Consider the following 19946-nt stretch of genomic DNA (forward strand, 5'->3'; position numbering starts at 1 on the left):
TATTACAATTTATCAATTTTTTTTACATTGTGATGTGTGAACGAAACTCACAAACAATATATATCTATGCGATATAAACTGTCATTTTTTTTTTTTTTTGACAGATACAACAGCCCCAAAATCCAACCTCCCTTTATTGTGCAAATTTTAACAAGTAGTTTCTATGCATAGTCGTATATAAAACATTTTTACCAGTGTGTACTTGGTCAGACTTTGATAAGTAGAAGCTCCATAAGAGGTATATAACTTTACATATTTATAAATTATTTTCAATTACGTAATCGATATTCGACAATCTCTATCGATGGTTTTTTTAAAACAGAAAGAATATTAAATGGATGTATTTTCAAATTTATTCAATTTTAAAAGCCAACCTGATTTTTACAGCAACAATGATGAACGGATTAAGAATGATCGCCGCAACAACTGCCAAGGTGCGTATGAACATTACCCTCCTTGTGCGCTCTGTCTCTTAAAGCTTTTTCATGATGAAAGCTAGTGAGATCTCGTTTCATTGCATAAGCATCTTCGCCATCTGCATAATATTTCGGCTCTACCTCGGACACTTCAAATTGCAAACTGCTCGTGTACAAATTAAGAGCTGCGCGATTACTTCTACGGACGTGTAACGAAACGTACTTTGCGCCAAAACATTCTACCATCGCCCTGGACGCCTGATTCATCAGTTTCTGTGCAATTCCCAATCTTCTGTGTGAGCGTTTCACTGCCAAACTGGTAATATGTCCATGAGGATTGTCTTCGCAGTCCTCCTCCATCTTGGCGAGCACATACCCTACTATTCTTCCTTTCTCATCCTCAGCCACATAGCTTAGCTGCGGCCAGGAGAGAGCATGATACAGATAATACTTCATCTGGTAATTTTCAGGTAAGCATTGCAAATTACAATGTTGTATATTCAATAAGTCATCTGTAGTTGCACAACGTATATTTACAGACATCTTGGTCGGATATGTTTTGTCTTATTCAACGGTTCATATAATTATTATGGTAAATATCTCGTCTAATTAATCACGGCGAAGTTTCTTGATGCGTGAACGGCCGTTTTTCAAATCATTAACAGAGGATGACTCACTCATTCCTTTCCCGGTGAGTTCTCTTACAAAACGGAATCGTGATAGGAAGAACGTCCAGACTAAGTACCAACCTGACAATAAAAATTATTGTAATATTAATTAAGAAATATAAATATAAGTCATATTAAGATATATAATAATAATAATATAAATTATATTCACTAAGTTTTTATAGTTTAAGTTAAAAATAATTTGAGATTTGTTTACATTATTAAATAGCTAATCAAGATTCTCTTATTCGAATTTATCAACTTATATATTTCAATATAATAATTACTCAAATATATTATACTGTTTCTCAAAAGAACAAGATAAAGATTAATCATGATAATGCAAGTATTCAAGATATGCTAATTAAAAGTGCCTAGGAAAATAATAGAGGGGGAACATAAATAAAAAAAGATAAAAAAATGTATAAAAAAATAAAGAGTTGCGGTAAATTTATAATTATTAGAACGATTAGGAAACTGTCTAATATAATGTATGTACATAAATAATGATACATTGAGCACAATGTAAAGCAGAAAGAGTTACTTTCGCGCAATCTCTCTTGCGAGCCGAAGAACTTGTTCCCTGACATGATTACGTCACATTTCGTAATCGAGTTAACGTGAGTAACGTGTCGCTTACCCATCACAACAAGGAGGAATACTATCAGTAGGCTGAATATCACGGAGAACGCCGCGAGGAAAATTTCCGTCGGGATTTCCATCAAGAGAAATGAAAGGAAAAAAAAATACAAAGGAGGGAGGGAGAGAGAGAGAGAGAAAAGAAAATTACGCCCACGCTCTATGTCGTACGCGCATAACTACATTAGCGGGAAATTTGGCGCGAACGGAATACGTGCTTTCGATATAGCGACCGAAAACTCGCGAGCGAACTTGGCACGATAACAACGCGCGAACTTTCCCTTATCTCTGGCAACGGGCACACGCCATTTTGAAAATGGAAGAATTAGAGGTTATAACTTCCCCCCCGCACCCGCGATTCGCAAGCCGTAAATTCACTCGAGCGTTACATCTTGCCACGCTTACAAGGCGTTTTTTTCGCTTACGACACTTACCAAAGTCCAACAGCTGCTTAAACAACCGACATTACTTTCACGAGACTACGAATCTCCTCTACCGGTGAATGCTTTCTGCCGACAGGAAGCGCACCTAACCCAACAGGGACGCGTTCGAAAATCGTACCCCTGGGCTACAGCTTTTAATTGACTAATCAGGACAAATGGAATGGAAGATTTCTTTGTTCCGATTGGTCAGTTAAATTATATTTAAACCTCTCGGGTAAGATTTCAGAATGTACTCCAGATGCTATAAATGTCACGAAGTTGCGTTAATTTTTTCACGTTCAAGTTCAAGTTGTATATATATCGTATCTAGATATTCATACATCATGACTGTGGTCATGAACAGAAATTACAGAAATACACAATCGACCCCAGGAAATGGCAACGTTTCAACAGCTGTTTTTGACACACACTGTATATGTATGTGTGTATATTACTTTTATGTATATATATATATATATATAATTATTAATACATAAAATAATATAATCTTTATTTTTTAGACTATAAAGAAAAAGAAAAAACAATTTATTTAATCTATAAATTCCTGGAACTATGCAGAATGTGTCAGGATCTTACCAAAACTCATTTTCAAAAAATATACATGCACATATATATATATATATATATATATATATATATATATATATATATAAACATTAATTTTTATTACTTATAATTATTTGAAATTTTATTTATACTCGAAAGCAGCAACATGATATAACACAGTAATGCCATTTTTACCTTTAATATTGAACACTATCTATGCAGTGATTTTCTGTATAACAACAAAAACATACATTAAAATGGTAAACAAATTGTCTGCAAAGTATATATTGATTATTTGTTTGTTAATTATTTCTATTTCTTTTTTTGTATTACATAAAATACAGATAAAATAATTAGATACTTAACTCTTACAAGATTAAGTATTAAATGTTTATATACTACTTGTTATTAATTTCATATTTAACCTATTTTTTACTTGCAATAGTGTATGCATAATTTGCACATATCAATTAAAAAATATGCAAGAATTTTATTAAGTATTTACATTTGTTTATAAAGATTATAAATACTCATGCATTTTGAAATCGGAACTAAAAATATATCTAAAATTAGTCTTTACATACAATTGTATACGATAGTTTTATACACTATATGTCTCTATCTTCTTCCTCATCTGCTTCTTGCAAATGATCTAATCTAAGTTCTTTTGAACGATCAACTTTAACCACAGGTCTATTCTGTTTGGATATTTTCTTTGGTTTCTGTCCAACAACGTATTCTGGTAAGATAATCTTACTACTTTTAAATACAAGTTTGCTATCTGCAGCCGTTGTTTTAGAATTTTCTGCCACGTCTGCTTTTGTCTGTGGTTTTTTAAACCTTATTTGTGATGTACGTTTTTTAGATTTAAATTCCACAGACTCTTTCAAATCTGATTCAGGTTCAAAATCCATCTCCTCTTCGCATTCATCAACTTCATCCTTTTCCCTACGTGCCTTCAGTTCTTTCAGAAATGACATGGCAGCTTGCGTATTACTGCGTTCTGTCATGTCTTCGCTGGACACATCCAGACTATACTTGGTCCATTTGTGCGGATTTCTGTGGTAGTCTGGAATATTTCTGAAATTCGCACGTGGTGCTGGACCCTCCGGACGTTTAAAGATGCTCTCCTTGCCGCGAAATTTTTTCGTCTCCCTCTTCTGTTTCTGATCGTTTCCCGAAGTTAAATTTGTCTCGCATTCGTCCGATCCAGTATCATCTACCTCAGATATTTCACGTTTATTACAACTGCTTTCGGCGATCGAGAGCTGATCGAATAATAATCTCTGTCTATTAGCGAACGCTGCGTCGCCGCCACGTAGAGTAAAATTAGCAGATGTGTGCATTTTTGAAAGCGACGATACACCATACACCTCGCTACAAATTATTCAATTTACGAACTTAACACATCTCTCTTTGAAAATATTAAATAATAATTATATAAATATCACGGGTTTCAAACCTTCAATTCTTAATGTCAGCGATTGTTTTGTTTAGGTTATGTCGCAAACAAGCGCACTACGCACTGTTACCAAATAGCGTTAGCTCCAAGTCATAATGCGCAAACATCTAGATAGGATACATTCGACTCGGAAGCGCCTGACGTCAGAAACGTCAAAGAAATGTGGCATCGCGTGCGTTTCGTTTGACACTTGGAAAAATTTGATACCGTTGGACGGACCAATGGAAACGTAGAAATCTTTCCTCCTTCCGTTCTCATTGGTTAGGTCGAACGGTTCGAAACTTTTCGTAGCAAAAAACGCAACACACACCCATGTTGCCGTGAAAGTGTTGCGAGTATGACGTATGTATAATGACAAGTCGCCATTCGTAAATGACACACGACTTATAGCACTTTGCGGTAGACACGTAGACGTGACATAACCCTTCCGCCGCCTGTTTTTTCCGTCACAATATTTTTCGGTTTGACGATGTGAAAACGTTCCTAAAATTTTTTATGCGACGTCACACTTGACGAACACCGTGTAACGAAAATTGTCACACGATGAATTTGAGTAAAACAGAGAAACTGTTGGCTGCTAAAAAGAAGGTAATGTGTCACGGGTAATTAAACATCGTTGACAACTTTCGAATCTATCATATTGTACATATATATTCGATATAAGCGTATAGATTAATTAATCTGCAATGATGCAAAAGCATTATTGTGAGTCAATCTTTTTATTGACGCAAATAAATTAATGATGTTATAAAAAGTAAAAGTTAAATGTTGTAAACAATTAGAATAGAATATAAGAAGAAAATTTATTTCTTATTATCTTATTCAATTTTTAATTCTTGATTTGATATATATATATTTTAATAAACTTATGACTTATTTTATGATTTGATATATTTTAATAAACTTATGACTTATTTTATTATTCTTATTATAGCTAAAGGAATTCCAATTACAAAAAAAATTGCAAGCACAAGAGGCCTCAAACAAGCAACAAGATGTAAACATAATAGATGAATCTTTAGAATCACAGGTAATTATTTTATAATGATAAAGATATACCTAATTAATAAATTTTATATACAATTTCTTAAATGCATGTGTATTATATAAACTTAATTAGCAATATTTTTATTTTGTGAAAAGCTATCATAATATATCTTTATATAAAGATAATATTATTTAAGGTTTTACAGTTAAGATTCAGATATCTTGTGTATAAAAATTTTAATATTAAAATAATGTTTTTAATAGTGCCAAACTAGTTACCAAACTATAGAAGTGGATAAACTTCATGATCAAAATAGTCACAATGAAATAAAACACACGGAGAACTTAGAACTATTGGAAGAACATCTGGATAAATTAAACATTGTACATAAGGAAGGAAATGTATTAAATCATGATTTTAATGATACTAATAACTTAATAGATACAACAGAAAGTAAAATAACAAATGAAATAATAGAAAAGAACCTTCCTGTTTTGGAAAATTGTCTAGAAAACACTGTATTATATGAAAGTGGTGATAAAGGCTCTATACATTCACATCTTCAGCCAGATTCGCAGTTTATGGAAAATGATGGAAGATGTAACTTAAATATAGTGGCATCTAATGGACCATCAACGGTGCAAACAGAACATTTGTTGGAAATGGCTTCAGAAGTCGCTAATGTGCTTACTGAGGATGCAGACCACAGTGATCCATCTTTGTTTGACATTGATCTGAAGTGTCGCAACCAATTTTTAACCACTTGTCTAGAAGAGCAGAGACAACTTGTGAATGATTTGCACATTCAAGTCAGTCGTTACGTGAGTAAATAGTTTAATTTGCACATACTCGATAATTACTATGTTGTATATCTAATTTCTTTGTTATGTATGGAACATAATAGCATAGCAGAGTGGCTGAATTGGAAGAAATTCTTGCTACAAAGGATTCTGAGTTTGAAGCCAAACTCGTCCGTGAAATAAATCCCTTGAAGGAACAATTGCAGGTTCACACACAAACTACTGGCATTCTAATAGCAGAAAAGGCAGAACTCACAGCAGCTTTGGCACAAAGTCAAAAGACTGCAAAACAAAATACAGGTTAATATGTTTGTAAAATATCTGAATATTTAAGATTTCTGAAAATATTTCAGATATTAATGATATTGTTATAATTAAATCTTTAATCTGAGTGAGAATATGTAAGTCAGTAGATCATCAAGCATTAATTTATCGCTCAAACACTAGTACTTAAAGGCTTATATTGAGTTAAATATTTTCACTCAGATTTTCTAAAAATTTGCTAATTGTTACTTTATTTAAATAAATCTGATATTTAGAGGAATTAGAAGAGGCAAGTGGAAAACTGAAACATAGCCAGCTCTGTATTAATGAACTCGAAAAAGAATTAGCTCAAACAAGGAGTAATTCTACTGACACTCAGAAAAATGCTCAGCAAATACAACAGATCTATGATGAACTTGAGAAAAAATATTATGAACTCAAGTATTAAATGGATATTAAATATTTATTGTTGAAATCATTTACTTTAAATATATTGTAAAATAATTCATTTATTTACAGAAAAGAAAAGGAAGATCTGGAATTAGAAACCTCAGAATTAAAGCAAAAGCTGAATTTAAAAAATACTGAATTTATTAGCCTGCAACAGGAATTTCAAGAGAAAGCAGCCTTACTTTCTTTAAATGAATTAAGAATACAGCAGGTAATTCTGTGTATGATTATTCTTAAAAGTAATCTTAACTCCAAACTAATATAACTAATTTGATTACAGTTAACTGATACATCGCAAACATTAGAGTCTCAGCATCAAACTGTCACAATACTGGAGCAACAATTGGCACAAATGAGAGAAACTTTACGACTAGTGAGTAACGAAAAGGATGAAACCAGTAGACAGTATCAGAATTACGTACGACAGTTGGATGCACAGCAAGCAAAATTGCTTAACGAGGTACAAATAAATGCTCTATTCGTAAAAAATAGAATTATAGAAAACTTTAATTGAATATTTGCAGGTTGAAAGTGGAAATAAAATAATCAGTGACTTAGAAAGTAGAGAGAAAAGTTATGTGCAACGTTTGTCCGATTTAGAACAGCAACTTCAACATGAAAAAGAGAAAAATGAATCTTTACTTCCATTGCAAGATCGTAATGATGAGATAAATAGACTCATGAAAAATATTGAGGAATTAACTGCACAAGAGGAAAAGCTTCATACCACATTAGCGAAAAAAGTAAAAAGATGCACAAAAACTAACAAAGTTTATAAAAAAAAAACTTGTACAAAAAAATGATTTTTGATAACATAACACTTTTAGGAAATGGAAATTGAAATGTTAATAAAAGAAGTGCAAGAATTACGGGATACAAAAGATGATGGAGCAGATGCAGTGAAATTGGTACAAGCTCTTGAAAGTGAAAAACTTGGCGCATCTAGAGCAGTTTTACAAAATCAACAATTAAAAGAGCAATTAACTGAAATGGAAAATGCTTTTGTCACACTGGTAAGTAAATGTAGCAAATGTATATGATGTAATTTTACTTTTAACCGTAATTGTTTTCTACTTAGAAAAAATCTTTATATATTTCTGTTCACTAAAAAGATATTTTTATCTGGTTAAAAAAAATTATAATTGTCTGCTTTTTTCAGAGTAATGCTAAATTAGATTTGACAGAACAACTTCAAGCTGAACGAAATATTGGCAGAAAATTAAATGCAAGATTGAATATTGTTGAAACTGAAGTGGACAATTTGAAAGCAAAACTAAAGGAAAAAGAAACATCTTTAATAGAATTGGAAAAAGAAAAATTGCAAAATGCTCAAATTGCAGACCAAATGCAACATTATCAAGCTCAATCTCATCATGCCCGTACACTCCAACAAGAACTACAAAATACTTTAGTAATTTCTGAAATTTTTAATTTGTTAATTTAAATTAATTTATAATCCTTTCCCTTTTCCCATGTGAAAACAATCTATTTCAATATGATATTTTTATAGTAAAGTTATAGTAATATATATCACTTACTTATATTTATAATTTATGTAATTACAGATTCGTATAGATAACTTAAAAAAAGAAAATGAAGAACTTGCAAAGAAATTGGAAAACAAGGTACAAGAAGAAACACATTTATCTAAAGATTTTACAAATGTTGACAAAGATCAGTTTACTATCAAGAATGAGCAAAATCATGATGAAATTGTAACAACACAAAACTTATCACTGCCAGAAAATAAAAATGCTTTAAACGATTCTGAGCCTATTATAAAATTAGAAAAGAGGTTTAAGGAAACAATGGAAAGAGTTGCTGAATTAACTGATGAAAAACAGAAATTAGAACATCTTGTTCTTCAACTCCAAGGTGAAACAGAAACTATAGGTAAGCTATATTTTTACTCAATTAATATTAATATTAATTTTTCAAATATTTGCAATATGCAATTACTTAAAAGATTAATTTTTACCTTCTTGCATTGTGATATTACATAAGTTTTTTATGTGAATTATATTGATAGATTAAAAGGATAATTTATTTATCCTGATTAATTGAATATATTTATACAGGAGAATACATTACTTTATATCAAAAACAACGAGCAATTCTAGGAGAAAGATGGAAGGAAAGAGAGCAAACCTTCCGTCAATTAGTGGAGCAACGTAATCAGCAACAAGAACAATTACATAAATTAAAAGTATTAGTAACGGAATTGCTTAAAAAACATCCTGAAACATTGATAAGTTCTACAGAAACTTGTATGGATCATCATAAAAGTAAATATATATATATATATATATATATATTTAAGAATTGCAGAAGAAAGTTTTTTGGAATTTTTAAATAATATTTGAGATATACACCTTCATATTTATATGTATATATTCTTTATAGAAATAAATGCCGACAATCCGACGCTCTCTGAAAATGAAGAACAAGAGAATGCAGAACTACCATTGATTGAAGATAAAACGGCGTCGGAGATTCTTGATGTTCTGACAGAAATCAAAGACTGTAAAGATGCATGTATTATAGAACCTAACTTTCATCCATGTCCATGGTGCTCCGGAAGACTAATTACTGTGTAATCATGAGAGAATAATAAATTTATTTTAAAGGATCTTATCTTATAATAATAAAATATCATATTTGTGCAATATATAGTTACATAGAACACACTTGTATATAAAAAAAAATTCTAGATCTTTTTTAAACTTCTGTATCAATTTCTTGTAAAACTACAAATGAAAAATTTTTGTCTAAAGAGTCGCTTTATAAATATACAGTGCCTTGAATAGTTTTGCAGATAGTATTTCTTATATTACCTATATCTGTGTTAAGAGAACCTGTCTAAGATAATGAAGAAAATCACAATCACCAGTACTTTTCTTTGTAAATAAAACTCAATATTACGATGAAATTTTTATTTTTTGTATTAATTAAAAACATACATACTATGCTTTCAAAGCATACTTTCTCTGAGGAAATGCAGAGCCTTTGCGGATTTGCTTCAATGTTTTTCTGCTTGCCTGATAAGGAGTAAGAACGCGACGCAGAGCCCTAGTTTTCTTGGGCCTCAAATCAAGAGGCTTATACTTTTTGTTTTTGTAAAATAAGCGAAGATTTCCCTTTTGCTTCTGGTGCATAATAATATACACTCGCGCAATAGCCTTTCTTACGACGCGACTGCAATAAAAATGAAAATATTTGATAGAAATATGTAATTTATATTGCACGAAGCTATTACACAGGCTATAATATTGGTTAGTTATAAAATTAGTTTTACCCAGGGAACTTACATCTTGGATAATTTTGACGCAGCTCCTCCTGTTACTTTAGCCACTCTTAAAGTGGTCATTTCTGTTTTGAGCTGCTCGAGCTGTTTCAGCAATTCCTTCTTATCCTTGGTCCTTAATTCGGAACACTTTACCTTCGCCTAAAATAATTCAACACATGTTCAATGAATTGTTCAATATATGCCTTCGTGTATTGTACACTGTTGGAATTTGAAATACTATACACATTATTATTAGGAATTTGATTTGCATTTTTGCCAAAAGATAATTTCTATCCAAAGGAGTTATTTTTTTGCCGAGTCTACAATTTAATAATCCCGACGCTATTTATGACAATGTTTCAAATGCAGGTTATGTCATATTATTTTTCTTGCCAATAAAATTGAAAGAAAAATTAACAGTCTATTGATTAAATCGCATCTATTACATAGTTCTGATTAAATCATCGAAATGCATTAGCCAATGATGTTTTAAATAAAATTGGATATTATTTCACACATTTACTAACCATCTTGAATCGATTTCCTTTCAGCGAGAGAAAAAGAAATAAGTAAAAAGATGGAGAAGAAGGTGCTGAAACGTGAAGTATTGAAAAGTAACTAGAAACAGAATAACCAACATAAAAAAGGCACTATAAACTTTGGAATTGCAGTTGGGCAACGTTACTAGATTCTCTGCTAACACTCGACGTTGATTGGTTGGTTCTAGGAATAAGAGCCAATCACATTCGATTGGCTACTAACAGATATGTCATTACACGATGAGTTTTAGAACACGTCAAAATTGCAAATCTGAGACCATATGATTTCGAGGAAAAATATAAATAAAAGCCGAAGAGGAAAGAAACAGGAAAGCTATGAGCGTTAATATATATCATATATAACTAATTATTATTATCATCCTACGACTTGAAGTCTACAATTTTGATATTGCATCTTAAAGATTAAACAATTCAATAAAGAAGAAGAAGAAGTGTAAACAATGGGAAAACACGAAGTAGGCACACCAAAATATATTGCTAATAAAATCAAAGCCAAAGGATTGCAGAAGTTGAGATGGTATTGTCAGATGTGTCAGAAACAATGCCGAGACGAAAATGGATTCAAGTGCCACACGATGTCAGAATCGCATCATCGTCAGCTCTTACTATTTGCCGAGAACGCTCATCGATATATGGATCAATTCTCACGAGAATTTTCCCATGGGTATTTGAATTTATTGAAGAGACAATTCGGTACGAGACGGGTATCAGCGAATCGAGTATACCAGGAATATATCTCTGACAGAGGGCATATACATATGAATGCGACCCAGTGGCTTACCTTAACGGCATTTGTAAAATGGCTTGGGCGCGCTGGACATTGTGTTGTGGATGAAACAGAAAAGGGTTTGTTATCAAAACTAATGTTTATAATTTTTAACAAGCGAGAAATTTATCTCAATGAAATTCTACATTTCACAGAATGTATCCTTTAATTTTTCAGGTTGGTATGTAACTTATATCGATAGAGATCCTGAAACACTTGCTGCACAGGAAAAAAAAGCAAAGAAAGAAAAGATGGATAAGGATGATCAGGAGCGATTGATGGATTTTATCCAAAAGCAAATAGAGAGGACAAAATCTGATGTACAGGAGGAGGAAAATGAGACATTCAAAACACCATTAATACGTTCTGAGGATAATGCACCTTTAGTTTTCGATATAAAGCTAAAACCAAAGCCAAAGTTACTACCTGTACTCAATATAAAGCAAGAGAAAAAGAGCAAAAATACTAGCAGCCAGGACAAACCAAGTTCCAGCAAATCGCTTGATGAAAAAGATGAAAAATCAAAAAGATCTAATCATGATAACGAGACAGGATCTGTCAAGAAGTTAAAGACTGACAATAATTCTCCTATAATTGAAGGTTGGCTCAAGAAAAATTTAATGGTTAAAGTAACCACAAAAGGTCTAAGTGACAAATACTACAAAGCTAAAGGTGTCGTTCAATCAGTTGAAAAGGATGGTTTTGTTGCTAAAGTGAAACTAAAGACACCAGAAGAAGTTGATGGACATGTTATACGATTAGATCAAGAATACTTGGAGACAGTAATTCCTGCGATAGGCAAAGAAGTTCTGATTCTTTGGGGAAAGCATAAAGACAAGATAGGAATAGTAAAGAAATTACATATAGAACACTACAGTATAGATGTTGAACTAAAAAAAGACAAAAAAGTTGTAGAGAAGCTTCCGTATGAACAAGTATGCAAATATATAGATTGAGAAACGATATTGTGTGGAGAAAGAGCATTAGGAAAAAGACAATGTATTTTAATATCATCAACAATATTCTGTATTGCTTATTGCATTAATCTAAAGAGCACCTGTGTACAAATTTAACAGTTAAAGGAATATGAAACATGGAATTTTATATACAACCTTTTTTACAATTAAGAAAATTTTTGCAAAATATCCATATAAGACTCTTTTTATTGAATTTCAACTGCATTGTCAATTATGTTATATTAATTTTTTTAAAATACATATATTAGTTTGTACATATGTATAGAGTAAATAGATACATGAAATTATAGAATAATATAGAATATAGAATTGTAGAATAATTAAGAATATCTTATCATATAAGTAGTAAAAAACTATTTTGAACATCAAATTTATTACAGTGACAATTTTAAGATAAATTTGCTCTTTTAAGCATTTTTATATTCTATACAATTATCTATCAAAACTATATACTGTAGAAGAAATTTTCTTTATTACATTACGAAAAAACTTTGATAAATTAGAATAAATACAATATTTACAATACACACAGAATGAATTTAGTTTGAAGAGTTAATAGAAAAAAATTTTGATTTTAATTTTGTATATTGTGAAGAATAATGTATACACACATTAGTATTAATATTTAATATACTAAATATATGTATGAAGTAACTTTATTCTGTGTTTACAATGTTTATAATGATGTCTAATGTGCAGGATAAATGAATAATGTCAAAATAGGAATATTTCTGTGCGATAGATAGGAGCAACTAAGATACAATGTAAATAATAATTAAGTATAATATATGTGAGAGAGTTCTAATTAGTTTTGTGGATCATTCGTTCACGCACATATGGTACTGGGAAGCATTCCTTATCGAGTAAAACAGTATGACCATTAATTTTAAATAATATATCTCCCACATGTTCACGCTTAAATATTGGCACAGCGGTACCTTCGCCAAATATGAGTATTTGTTTTTTACCCAATATCGAACGCACAAACACTGCTTTGTACAATTTCTCTACAGGACTATAATAAATTCTAAATGGAATCATTTTACTGCATATTATAAGTGTGACAGATACAGCAAAAGAGAAGAACAACATGACTGCCCTACTTAGTTTACTTAGAGGCCTTATTATACCACCGTTTTTAAATTCTGTTTCAATTTCTTTTTCCACTGGTGGATTTTTATAAATTACATATCCTGTAAGGAACGCACTAAAAATAACACCTATCCATCCACTATAATGACTAATGGTAGTAATTAAATTGATAATTTCTTGCTCTCTATATACAATTTTGTAATCATTACTTATATTATCCTTAAGTCTAAATTTCTGTTCCGCAATAATATTTATCTTATTAGATAAATGCTTATAACTTGTTTTAGTTATAGATCCAAAAATTATATTCTTGTGAAAAACAGTTCGGCACAAAATGGGAGCCTTCAAAATATAGGCCATTCTCGGATGATCTGTAATTTGTAAATATATTTGTGTATATATATATATATACATACATACATATATATTTATATTAAATAAATTTATCTTATATAATAATATATATTTAAATGTATGTATATATATATATATATATATATATATATATATATATATATATATATATATATAAACATTAAAACGATTGTTTAAATTTATTAAACTTGTAATTAATATATATACACTTATTTTTTGTATATTAATCTTTTATTCAACTACATTAAAATTATATATACTATATATATATATATATGTATAACAGAAAAATAATTTTTAATTTTAAACGCTGAAAATTTAACATTACATTAAATCAAAGATATATCTTGAAAAGTTTTATCTTTCCACATATATATATATATATAAAGAATATGATAAAATTGACGAGGATATATATAAAATGCGATAAAATATAATAAAAGATGTTTTATTCTGTCATAGTCGTTATTAATTAATTTTAAAATAAGATCTTTATGTAAGTCTCATTGTTCTCATTCATATAAGTCAAATATTTCTGAGCAATGCAATAATACCGTTTACGCTGTAATTAATACGTATCAATAAAATCATACCACACGTGGAACATATATCATCGACACGTTTCGTCAAAATTAGGTTACCTTGCAGCTGCGACACTTGTAGTTCAATGTGCTGTATTTGACATTTGTTTCTATCAATTAATATGTCTTTATTCAACGACGATAATTCGGACTCCGATGGAGAATTAAAGATAAATGCGAATTATGCCAGCATTTATGATAATTTCCGTCAAAAGGAGGAGTTACATAAACGTGAGTACATAAACCCAGCTGTAACTCTAACCTATATCTCAAACAAGGAACAAAAACTCTATTAATATAAACGACATAATTATAATTTGCTGTATATGTAAAAGACCAATATAATTAAATTATTTGAAAAAATATTATTTTAGCAACCCTACTTAATTATTATACCAAATATGTAATAATTAACATTAGCTTAATAACCGCATAGATGTAGAAAATATAAAATATATTAATAAAATTATATATAATTAATAAAATATAACATTTAAATAATAAAATAATTAACAAGATATTTTTTGTCTCTTCTCAATTTTTTCAACTTTTCTTGTTCGAATTTTGACACATCATTTGTTTGATACTCGCAGTCTATATTTTTTTCATCTATGTTAATAAAATTTAATTCACATAATTTATAGATGTAAAAGTACAATTAAATAAAATATAATGTATTTTATATATTAAGTAAAAAATATGTATTCTCTGTATTTTTATATTATTTTTACATTTTCTATTTTCTCTATATTATATGCACTTTGCAGTAAAGGCAAGATATGGAGATGTAGCAGCTTCGGATGACGAATCCAATGACAGCAGTTCATCAGAAGATGATGATGATGATGAAAATGTATGTCTTTAACAAATCTTTAACAAATTGCTTATTGCTCTTATTACGTTTTTTATCTTTCATTTGCTCTATAACAAATGCAATTATACATAATAATGCTAATTGATTCCAAACAATAATTTATTTTTTTTTTTTAGATCCATAATCCACAATTTGATAAAGAGTTTCTTATAACTTTGGCTTGTTTGAAAAGTGAGGATCCACGTATATATGATGAAAAAGTTAAGTTCTTTAGTGACACCGTCAAACCTGGAACATCAGAAGATACTGAAACAAATGAACAGGGAAAAAAGAAATTAAAAAAAGAAAAAGCTCTTTTTTTACGTGATTATGAACGTAAGATTATAACGGAAAGAGATGGACGTTTCAGTAGCAGTGAAGATGAAGATGATGTAAAACTAAAAGCTAAATCCAGAAAGCCCACTTATGTAGAGGAGCAAGAACAATTAAGAGATAGTTTTAAACATGTTTTAGAAAATGAAAATGAAGACGAAGATACTGATTTTCTAAAAGTAAAACAAAAAACAGACGATGAAAAATATAAGGTATTTAATTTGAATACAGAAATAAAACTCCAATTAATAAATAAGATTTCTTTGTAAGATTTGTTCTTGTATCTTAATAAAATAAAGATAATATATGAAAAGATGCTGTGAATTGACAAGATAATTTTAATGCTATAGTACATTATTATAAAATTGTCAATACTCTTTATTTCTTTAGGAAGAGGAGTCATATAAAGAATGGTTGAAAGGTCAAGAAGTGAAGATAGATCCCAAGGATGAGGAAGTGCTTAAACCATTGCGTGAATTTTGGGCAGACCCTAATTTGGATGAGAATGAGAAATTCCTAAGAGATTATATTTTAAATAATAAATATACGAATAAAGAGTCTTATAATACAGACTTAGAATATAATCAAATAATTCATGACAGTGATGAAAATTTGTCGGAAGATGAAAAAACTATTCAGAAGCAAGAAGAATTTGAATGCAAATACAATTTTAGATTTGAAGAACCTGATAAAGAATTTATTAAAAGGTATGTTTTATTATTAAACAATTATATAATGAATATATAATTGTATGTTTATTATATTTGTTACACATTTATACACAAGTGCATTATACAATTTTTTTAATTTGTGAAATTTACTTTTCATTAAGGTATCCACGAACGATGGAAAATTCAATGCGAAAGAAAGATACGCGCAGAGCACAGAAAAGAGCAGAAGTTAGACAACGAAAAGAGGAAGAAAAACAACGAAAAAAAGAGGAACTAAAACAATTGAAGGCATTGAAAAGAAAAGAAATAGAAGAAAAGATAGAAAAATTGAAAGAAATCACAGGTAAGATTTTTCAATCTCCAAACATTTCTAAAACTTATATGAAATTGTTGAACTATTTTGTTATCTAATATATCCATATTAATTATAGGAAATAATGATATGCAGTTTGATAATGTTGATTTCGATGCCGATTTTGACCCAAATGAACACGACAAAAAGATGAAAGAACTTTTCAATGATGAATATTATGCTGGTGGTGAAGACGATAATCAGAAACCAGAATTCCCGGAGATCGATGAAGAATTGGATATTGAATCTACATGGGACAAATATGACCCGACAACAGATGAAATTGATATGGAAGCTACATCGCATGAAAAACCTCATTGTGAAGATCCAGATTTTAATGTGCTTATTATAATTTTTACCTACATATATTTTGCTGATATATTTCACCGATATATTTTGTACAAAAATTTTACTGATTATAGATGGATGCTGATTATGATGAATCCCGAGATTTGCAGTCCGGACTCATTGAGAGTACCAAAAAAAGAAAACGAAAGAGGCGCTCTAAATTCGCTGAACTTATTGCAAAGAAGAAACCAAAATTTGATCCAAAACAATTTCCCTCTTTCCAAGAGTATTTCGATCAATATTACTCATTGGATTATGAGGATATGATTGGGGATTTGCCTTGCAGATTTAAATATAGAAAAGTTGTGCCAAACAGTTATGGATTAACTGTTGAAGAAGTAAATATTTTTTATGTAAAATTTTATTAGAATACTTAATAAGTTTCATAAAATCAAGAAAGTTATTTATAATGACAATAATTCTCGTAATTTAATTTAATATACATTTAATATTTTATCTTCAAGATTTTAGTCGCTGATGATAAAGAGTTGAACAAATGGTGTCCTTTAAATAAAGCTCTTAGGTATAAACCTGAGCATGTAGAAGAGAATGACGTTCGAATGTATGAAAAGAAGGCTGCGAACGAAGCAAATAAACAAAAAATTCTTAAAAGTTTGTATATGTAAGTGTTACATGATTGAAATTGTGCATTATATTTACTAGATTGTATAATAATCACACTTTCGTATATAGTAGTCCGGAAGTAAAAGAAGAAAGGAAAGATGAAGCTGTCATTGAACAAACTGATACTAGCAGTAAAGAGCATAGCCGAAGGAATGAAACTGAGATCAATAATTCTAATGTGAACTTTATTAATACCGATTCTACTTCTAAGGAAAAAATAATGAATATTGCAGAAAATAATGCACAAGATAATTCTCATAATAGCAAAAATGATGAAAAAGATGTGCAAAAGAAAAATGTAGCGAATAAAAATGAAAAACGAAAACGAGAAGACAAATTACAAGACGATGGTGACAGGCCTAGTCCTAAGAAAGCAAAGACAGATAAAGTAGAACAGGAAGATTCTAAAATAGAAATGGATAACGTTAACATTGATATAAAAAGTAATGGAAAGATAGCATCCTTCTCCGCCGAGAAATTCACAATCGCTCGCAAGAAAAACAGGAAGAAGAATTCTCAATTGAACAAAAGAAAGAGCGGTAAATGCAAACCAGCTAATAATAATCCATTGATGTTCTTGGAAGCGGAAAGATTAAAAACATATGGAATAAACGCTAAGAAATTTAAAAATAAGTTGAAATATGGCAATAAAAAATTTTAAACGTCAGTATATATAGTAGTAGTTTGTATCTGTGTATATCTATAGATATACGGTTTCAAATTTTATGTAATATATAGAGTACATAATATTTTTTTCACTCTAGTATTTTTAATTTTACTTCTTTGATATCTCTTCGTACATATCTGGTTACGTTGCTATAACACAAGCTAGATGGATATGCCGATTGTATATGTAAGTAGTTTGATAAAAACATACTTGTACAAATACAAGGGTGGAAAGGGGACAGCAGTCGGCGACTGCGCGCACCCTGCGAGTAGGAGTGGTCTCTGGGGTTAAGGCGGATCCGCTCTCAGATGATAAACGACATTTGCGGATTATTAGGATCGTAGACTGCTGTTTGTGTTTGCCTTTCTTCAATTTCCATCTCTAATCCAGCCCGTATGCTTCGGTCGGAAGAAAAATGCACCCCATTGATCCAGCTCAATGTGCAGATTTCACTTACAAGTGTTTGTACCTTTTTTTTCGACTCATTAAAGAAACTGTATAATTATAATTTTTAAAAATTTAATTATATACCGTAATTATTTTATATGAGTCTAAAAAATATTCACACTGATTAACTCCACTTTTTGTAATTTTCTTAATTCTAATATCAGAGTATTAATCACATACTTTGATGCTAAAATTAAGAAATTTACTAAATTTGGAGGCTTAAAATATTCACATTTATACAGAGATATATTTTTTTAATACAATATTTTATGTCAATCTTTTTATGCTAAAGAATAAGTAAAAATTGGTTACTAAATTGAATAAAATGAAGCCACGTATAATTTTAAAGAAAGATTCGATCACGATTTGAAGAGAAGGATAGTTGAGTAATAACAATATTGAATCATCGATAATGTATTCGCGATGTCTCTTAAGAATTTTATTTAACGGCAGGGGACGACGGGACACATTGGTTGGCATCTATTCGAACCGGTCTGCACTCAAACCCTCTTTCTCCCCTGGGTACAATAAATCAATCCCTTTAGTCTGAGACGAGAGTACCGTAGTAGCAGGTGGCTCGTGACGGCTACCTACGTTCGCGCCCTTAATTCCCAATTAATGTTATCCTCGATGTAAACGGCCTCTGTACATCCCCCTTGTTCACGAGATCCATACGATCGAATATGTTTTTTTAGAAATGATGTATCGAATGAAATACCGTGAATTACATTAGAATATGCGCGATCGTTTTATGAAAATAAAGTCTAATAATCTCGACTCTTAAATTGAATTTTCTTTAACACAAAAATAAGATGGACTACAGTAATTTTTTAATTCAGCATAAGCTCGACAAAAATACAGAAGGAACATAAATAACTTAAAGAGAAACATGAAATTCACGGGTGTATCGAGAAAATATCAAGTATGATTGCTTCAAGTATTAAGTATTAATATTATATAAAAGAGAGAGTTTAAATAATATACTATAATGTTATATTACTACACAGAAAAAAAGTAAGTGTCAAATCAAAATTTATATATTCACATGAATGCGTTTCATTGTTTCATTATATACGCAATAATTTATAATCTTCTTGGAAGAATTTAAAAATCTTAAATTTTAACAATATTATACTCTTATTTCAATACTACGATTGTCATTTCAAGAATAAAATAATTACTTTAACTTTAAGAAAATTATAATCTTCGATTTGAACATGTGTTATTTTCTGTCCAACATTTTTTCCTCTCCATTCAAGAAAATTATTCTTAAATAACAAGAATATATTTTTTTTGCTTGAACTATATAAAATGTCATTATCCAAGCAAATTTTCTTT

At 30.1% G+C, this 19946-nt stretch overlaps 7 protein-coding genes and 1 long non-coding RNA gene across 10 annotated transcripts; 4 read left to right on the top strand and 4 right to left on the bottom strand.

The window, feature by feature from the left end:
- Window positions 1-330: 330 nt before the first annotated feature.
- Window positions 331-2299, bottom strand: Vnc (GNAT family N-acetyltransferase vnc). The gene is made up of 2 exons (XM_072897149.1): window positions 2158-2299; window positions 331-1165 (listed from the first exon to the last, which is right to left on the bottom strand). Exon 2 carries the CDS (start codon window positions 957-959, stop codon window positions 405-407), a length of 555 nt encoding a protein of 184 aa, XP_072753250.1. The 5' UTR covers window positions 960-1165; window positions 2158-2299; the 3' UTR covers window positions 331-404.
- A 22-nt stretch (window positions 2300-2321) lies between these two features.
- LOC140668277 (uncharacterized) lies at window positions 2322-2774 on the top strand. Its single transcript, XR_012047152.1, has 3 exons — window positions 2322-2380; window positions 2477-2583; window positions 2667-2774. It is a non-coding gene; the product is annotated as an uncharacterized lncRNA (long non-coding RNA).
- A 300-nt stretch (window positions 2775-3074) lies between these two features.
- On the bottom strand, window positions 3075-4325 carry LOC140668588 (uncharacterized). Its single transcript, XM_072897752.1, has 2 exons — window positions 4175-4325; window positions 3075-4089 (listed from the first exon to the last, which is right to left on the bottom strand). The coding sequence occupies exon 2, from the start codon at window positions 4056-4058 to the stop codon at window positions 3321-3323; it is 738 nt and encodes a 245-aa protein (XP_072753853.1). The 5' UTR covers window positions 4059-4089; window positions 4175-4325; the 3' UTR covers window positions 3075-3320.
- Window positions 4326-4540: 215 nt separating this feature from the next.
- On the top strand, window positions 4541-9485 carry LOC140668587 (golgin subfamily A member 2). Of its 2 annotated transcripts, XM_072897750.1 has the most exons (14): window positions 4541-4762; window positions 5109-5204; window positions 5426-5563; window positions 5729-5983; window positions 6067-6262; window positions 6502-6667; window positions 6746-6887; window positions 6957-7136; window positions 7201-7419; window positions 7504-7689; window positions 7836-8087; window positions 8242-8569; window positions 8755-8961; window positions 9080-9485. In XM_072897750.1, the coding sequence occupies exons 1-14, from the start codon at window positions 4718-4720 to the stop codon at window positions 9271-9273; spliced, it is 2604 nt and encodes an 867-aa protein (XP_072753851.1). In that variant the 5' UTR covers window positions 4541-4717; the 3' UTR covers window positions 9274-9485. The 2 variants fall into 2 exon arrangements, with proteins under 2 accessions (XP_072753851.1, XP_072753850.1); XM_072897749.1 differs by having other exon boundaries at window positions 5426-5983.
- A 109-nt stretch (window positions 9486-9594) lies between these two features.
- Window positions 9595-10602, bottom strand: LOC140668589 (ribosomal protein L35). Its single transcript, XM_072897753.1, is given in 4 exon segments — window positions 9595-9871; window positions 9985-10121; window positions 10490-10578; window positions 10581-10602. Coding segments are annotated over 4 exon segments (480 nt in total). The 3' UTR covers window positions 9595-9639.
- A 167-nt stretch (window positions 10603-10769) lies between these two features.
- Window positions 10770-13305, top strand: Kin17 (kin17 DNA and RNA binding protein). The gene is made up of 2 exons (XM_072897761.1): window positions 10770-11368; window positions 11466-13305. Exons 1-2 carry the CDS (start codon window positions 10963-10965, stop codon window positions 12242-12244), a joined length of 1185 nt encoding a protein of 394 aa, XP_072753862.1. The 5' UTR covers window positions 10770-10962; the 3' UTR covers window positions 12245-13305.
- Window positions 12903-14515, bottom strand: LOC140668597 (uncharacterized). 2 transcript variants are annotated; one of them, XM_072897762.1, is made up of 2 exons: window positions 14374-14515; window positions 12903-13728 (listed from the first exon to the last, which is right to left on the bottom strand). In XM_072897762.1, the coding sequence occupies exon 2, from the start codon at window positions 13715-13717 to the stop codon at window positions 13067-13069; it is 651 nt and encodes a 216-aa protein (XP_072753863.1). In that variant the 5' UTR covers window positions 13718-13728; window positions 14374-14515; the 3' UTR covers window positions 12903-13066. The 2 variants fall into 2 exon arrangements, with proteins under 2 accessions (XP_072753863.1, XP_072753865.1); XM_072897764.1 differs by having other exon boundaries at window positions 14326-14377.
- On the top strand, window positions 14403-19672 carry LOC140668595 (protein KRI1 homolog). The gene is made up of 9 exons (XM_072897760.1): window positions 14403-14544; window positions 15081-15166; window positions 15304-15711; window positions 15890-16206; window positions 16332-16513; window positions 16602-16861; window positions 16945-17208; window positions 17335-17492; window positions 17564-19672. Exons 1-9 carry the CDS (start codon window positions 14436-14438, stop codon window positions 18153-18155), a joined length of 2376 nt encoding a protein of 791 aa, XP_072753861.1. The 5' UTR covers window positions 14403-14435; the 3' UTR covers window positions 18156-19672.
- Window positions 19673-19946: the final 274 nt, after the last annotated feature.

The sequence above is a fragment of the Anoplolepis gracilipes genome, chromosome 8 (assembly GCF_047496725.1).
Source record: "Anoplolepis gracilipes chromosome 8, ASM4749672v1, whole genome shotgun sequence".
Taxonomy (NCBI): Eukaryota; Metazoa; Arthropoda; class Insecta; order Hymenoptera; family Formicidae; genus Anoplolepis; species Anoplolepis gracilipes.

Coding starts and splice junctions, on each gene's coding strand:
- LOC140668587 (XM_072897749.1), top strand. CDS start 4,718: ATGAATTTGAGTAAAACAGAGAAACTGTTGGCTGCTAAAAAGAAG. Junction 6,888..6,956: donor ATGAATTAAGAATACAGCAG/GTAATTCTGTGT, acceptor ATTTGATTACAG/TTAACTGATACATCGCAAAC. Junction 7,690..7,835: donor AAAATGCTTTTGTCACACTG/GTAAGTAAATGT, acceptor TGCTTTTTTCAG/AGTAATGCTAAATTAGATTT.
- LOC140668595 (XM_072897760.1), top strand. CDS start 14,436: ATGTCTTTATTCAACGACGATAATTCGGACTCCGATGGAGAATTAAAG. Junction 16,514..16,601: donor AAAATTGAAAGAAATCACAG/GTAAGATTTTTC, acceptor TATTAATTATAG/GAAATAATGATATGCAGTTT. Junction 17,493..17,563: donor ATTCTTAAAAGTTTGTATAT/GTAAGTGTTACA, acceptor TTTCGTATATAG/TAGTCCGGAAGTAAAAGAAG.
- LOC140668588 (XM_072897752.1), bottom strand. CDS start 4,058: ATGCACACATCTGCTAATTTTACTCTACGTGGCGGCGACGCAGCGTTC.
- Kin17 (XM_072897761.1), top strand. CDS start 10,963: ATGGGAAAACACGAAGTAGGCACACCAAAATATATTGCTAATAAAATC. Junction 11,369..11,465: donor TGTGGATGAAACAGAAAAGG/GTTTGTTATCAA, acceptor TTAATTTTTCAG/GTTGGTATGTAACTTATATC.
- LOC140668597 (XM_072897762.1), bottom strand. CDS start 13,717: ATGGCCTATATTTTGAAGGCTCCCATTTTGTGCCGAACTGTTTTTCAC.
- Vnc (XM_072897149.1), bottom strand. CDS start 959: ATGTCTGTAAATATACGTTGTGCAACTACAGATGACTTATTGAATATA.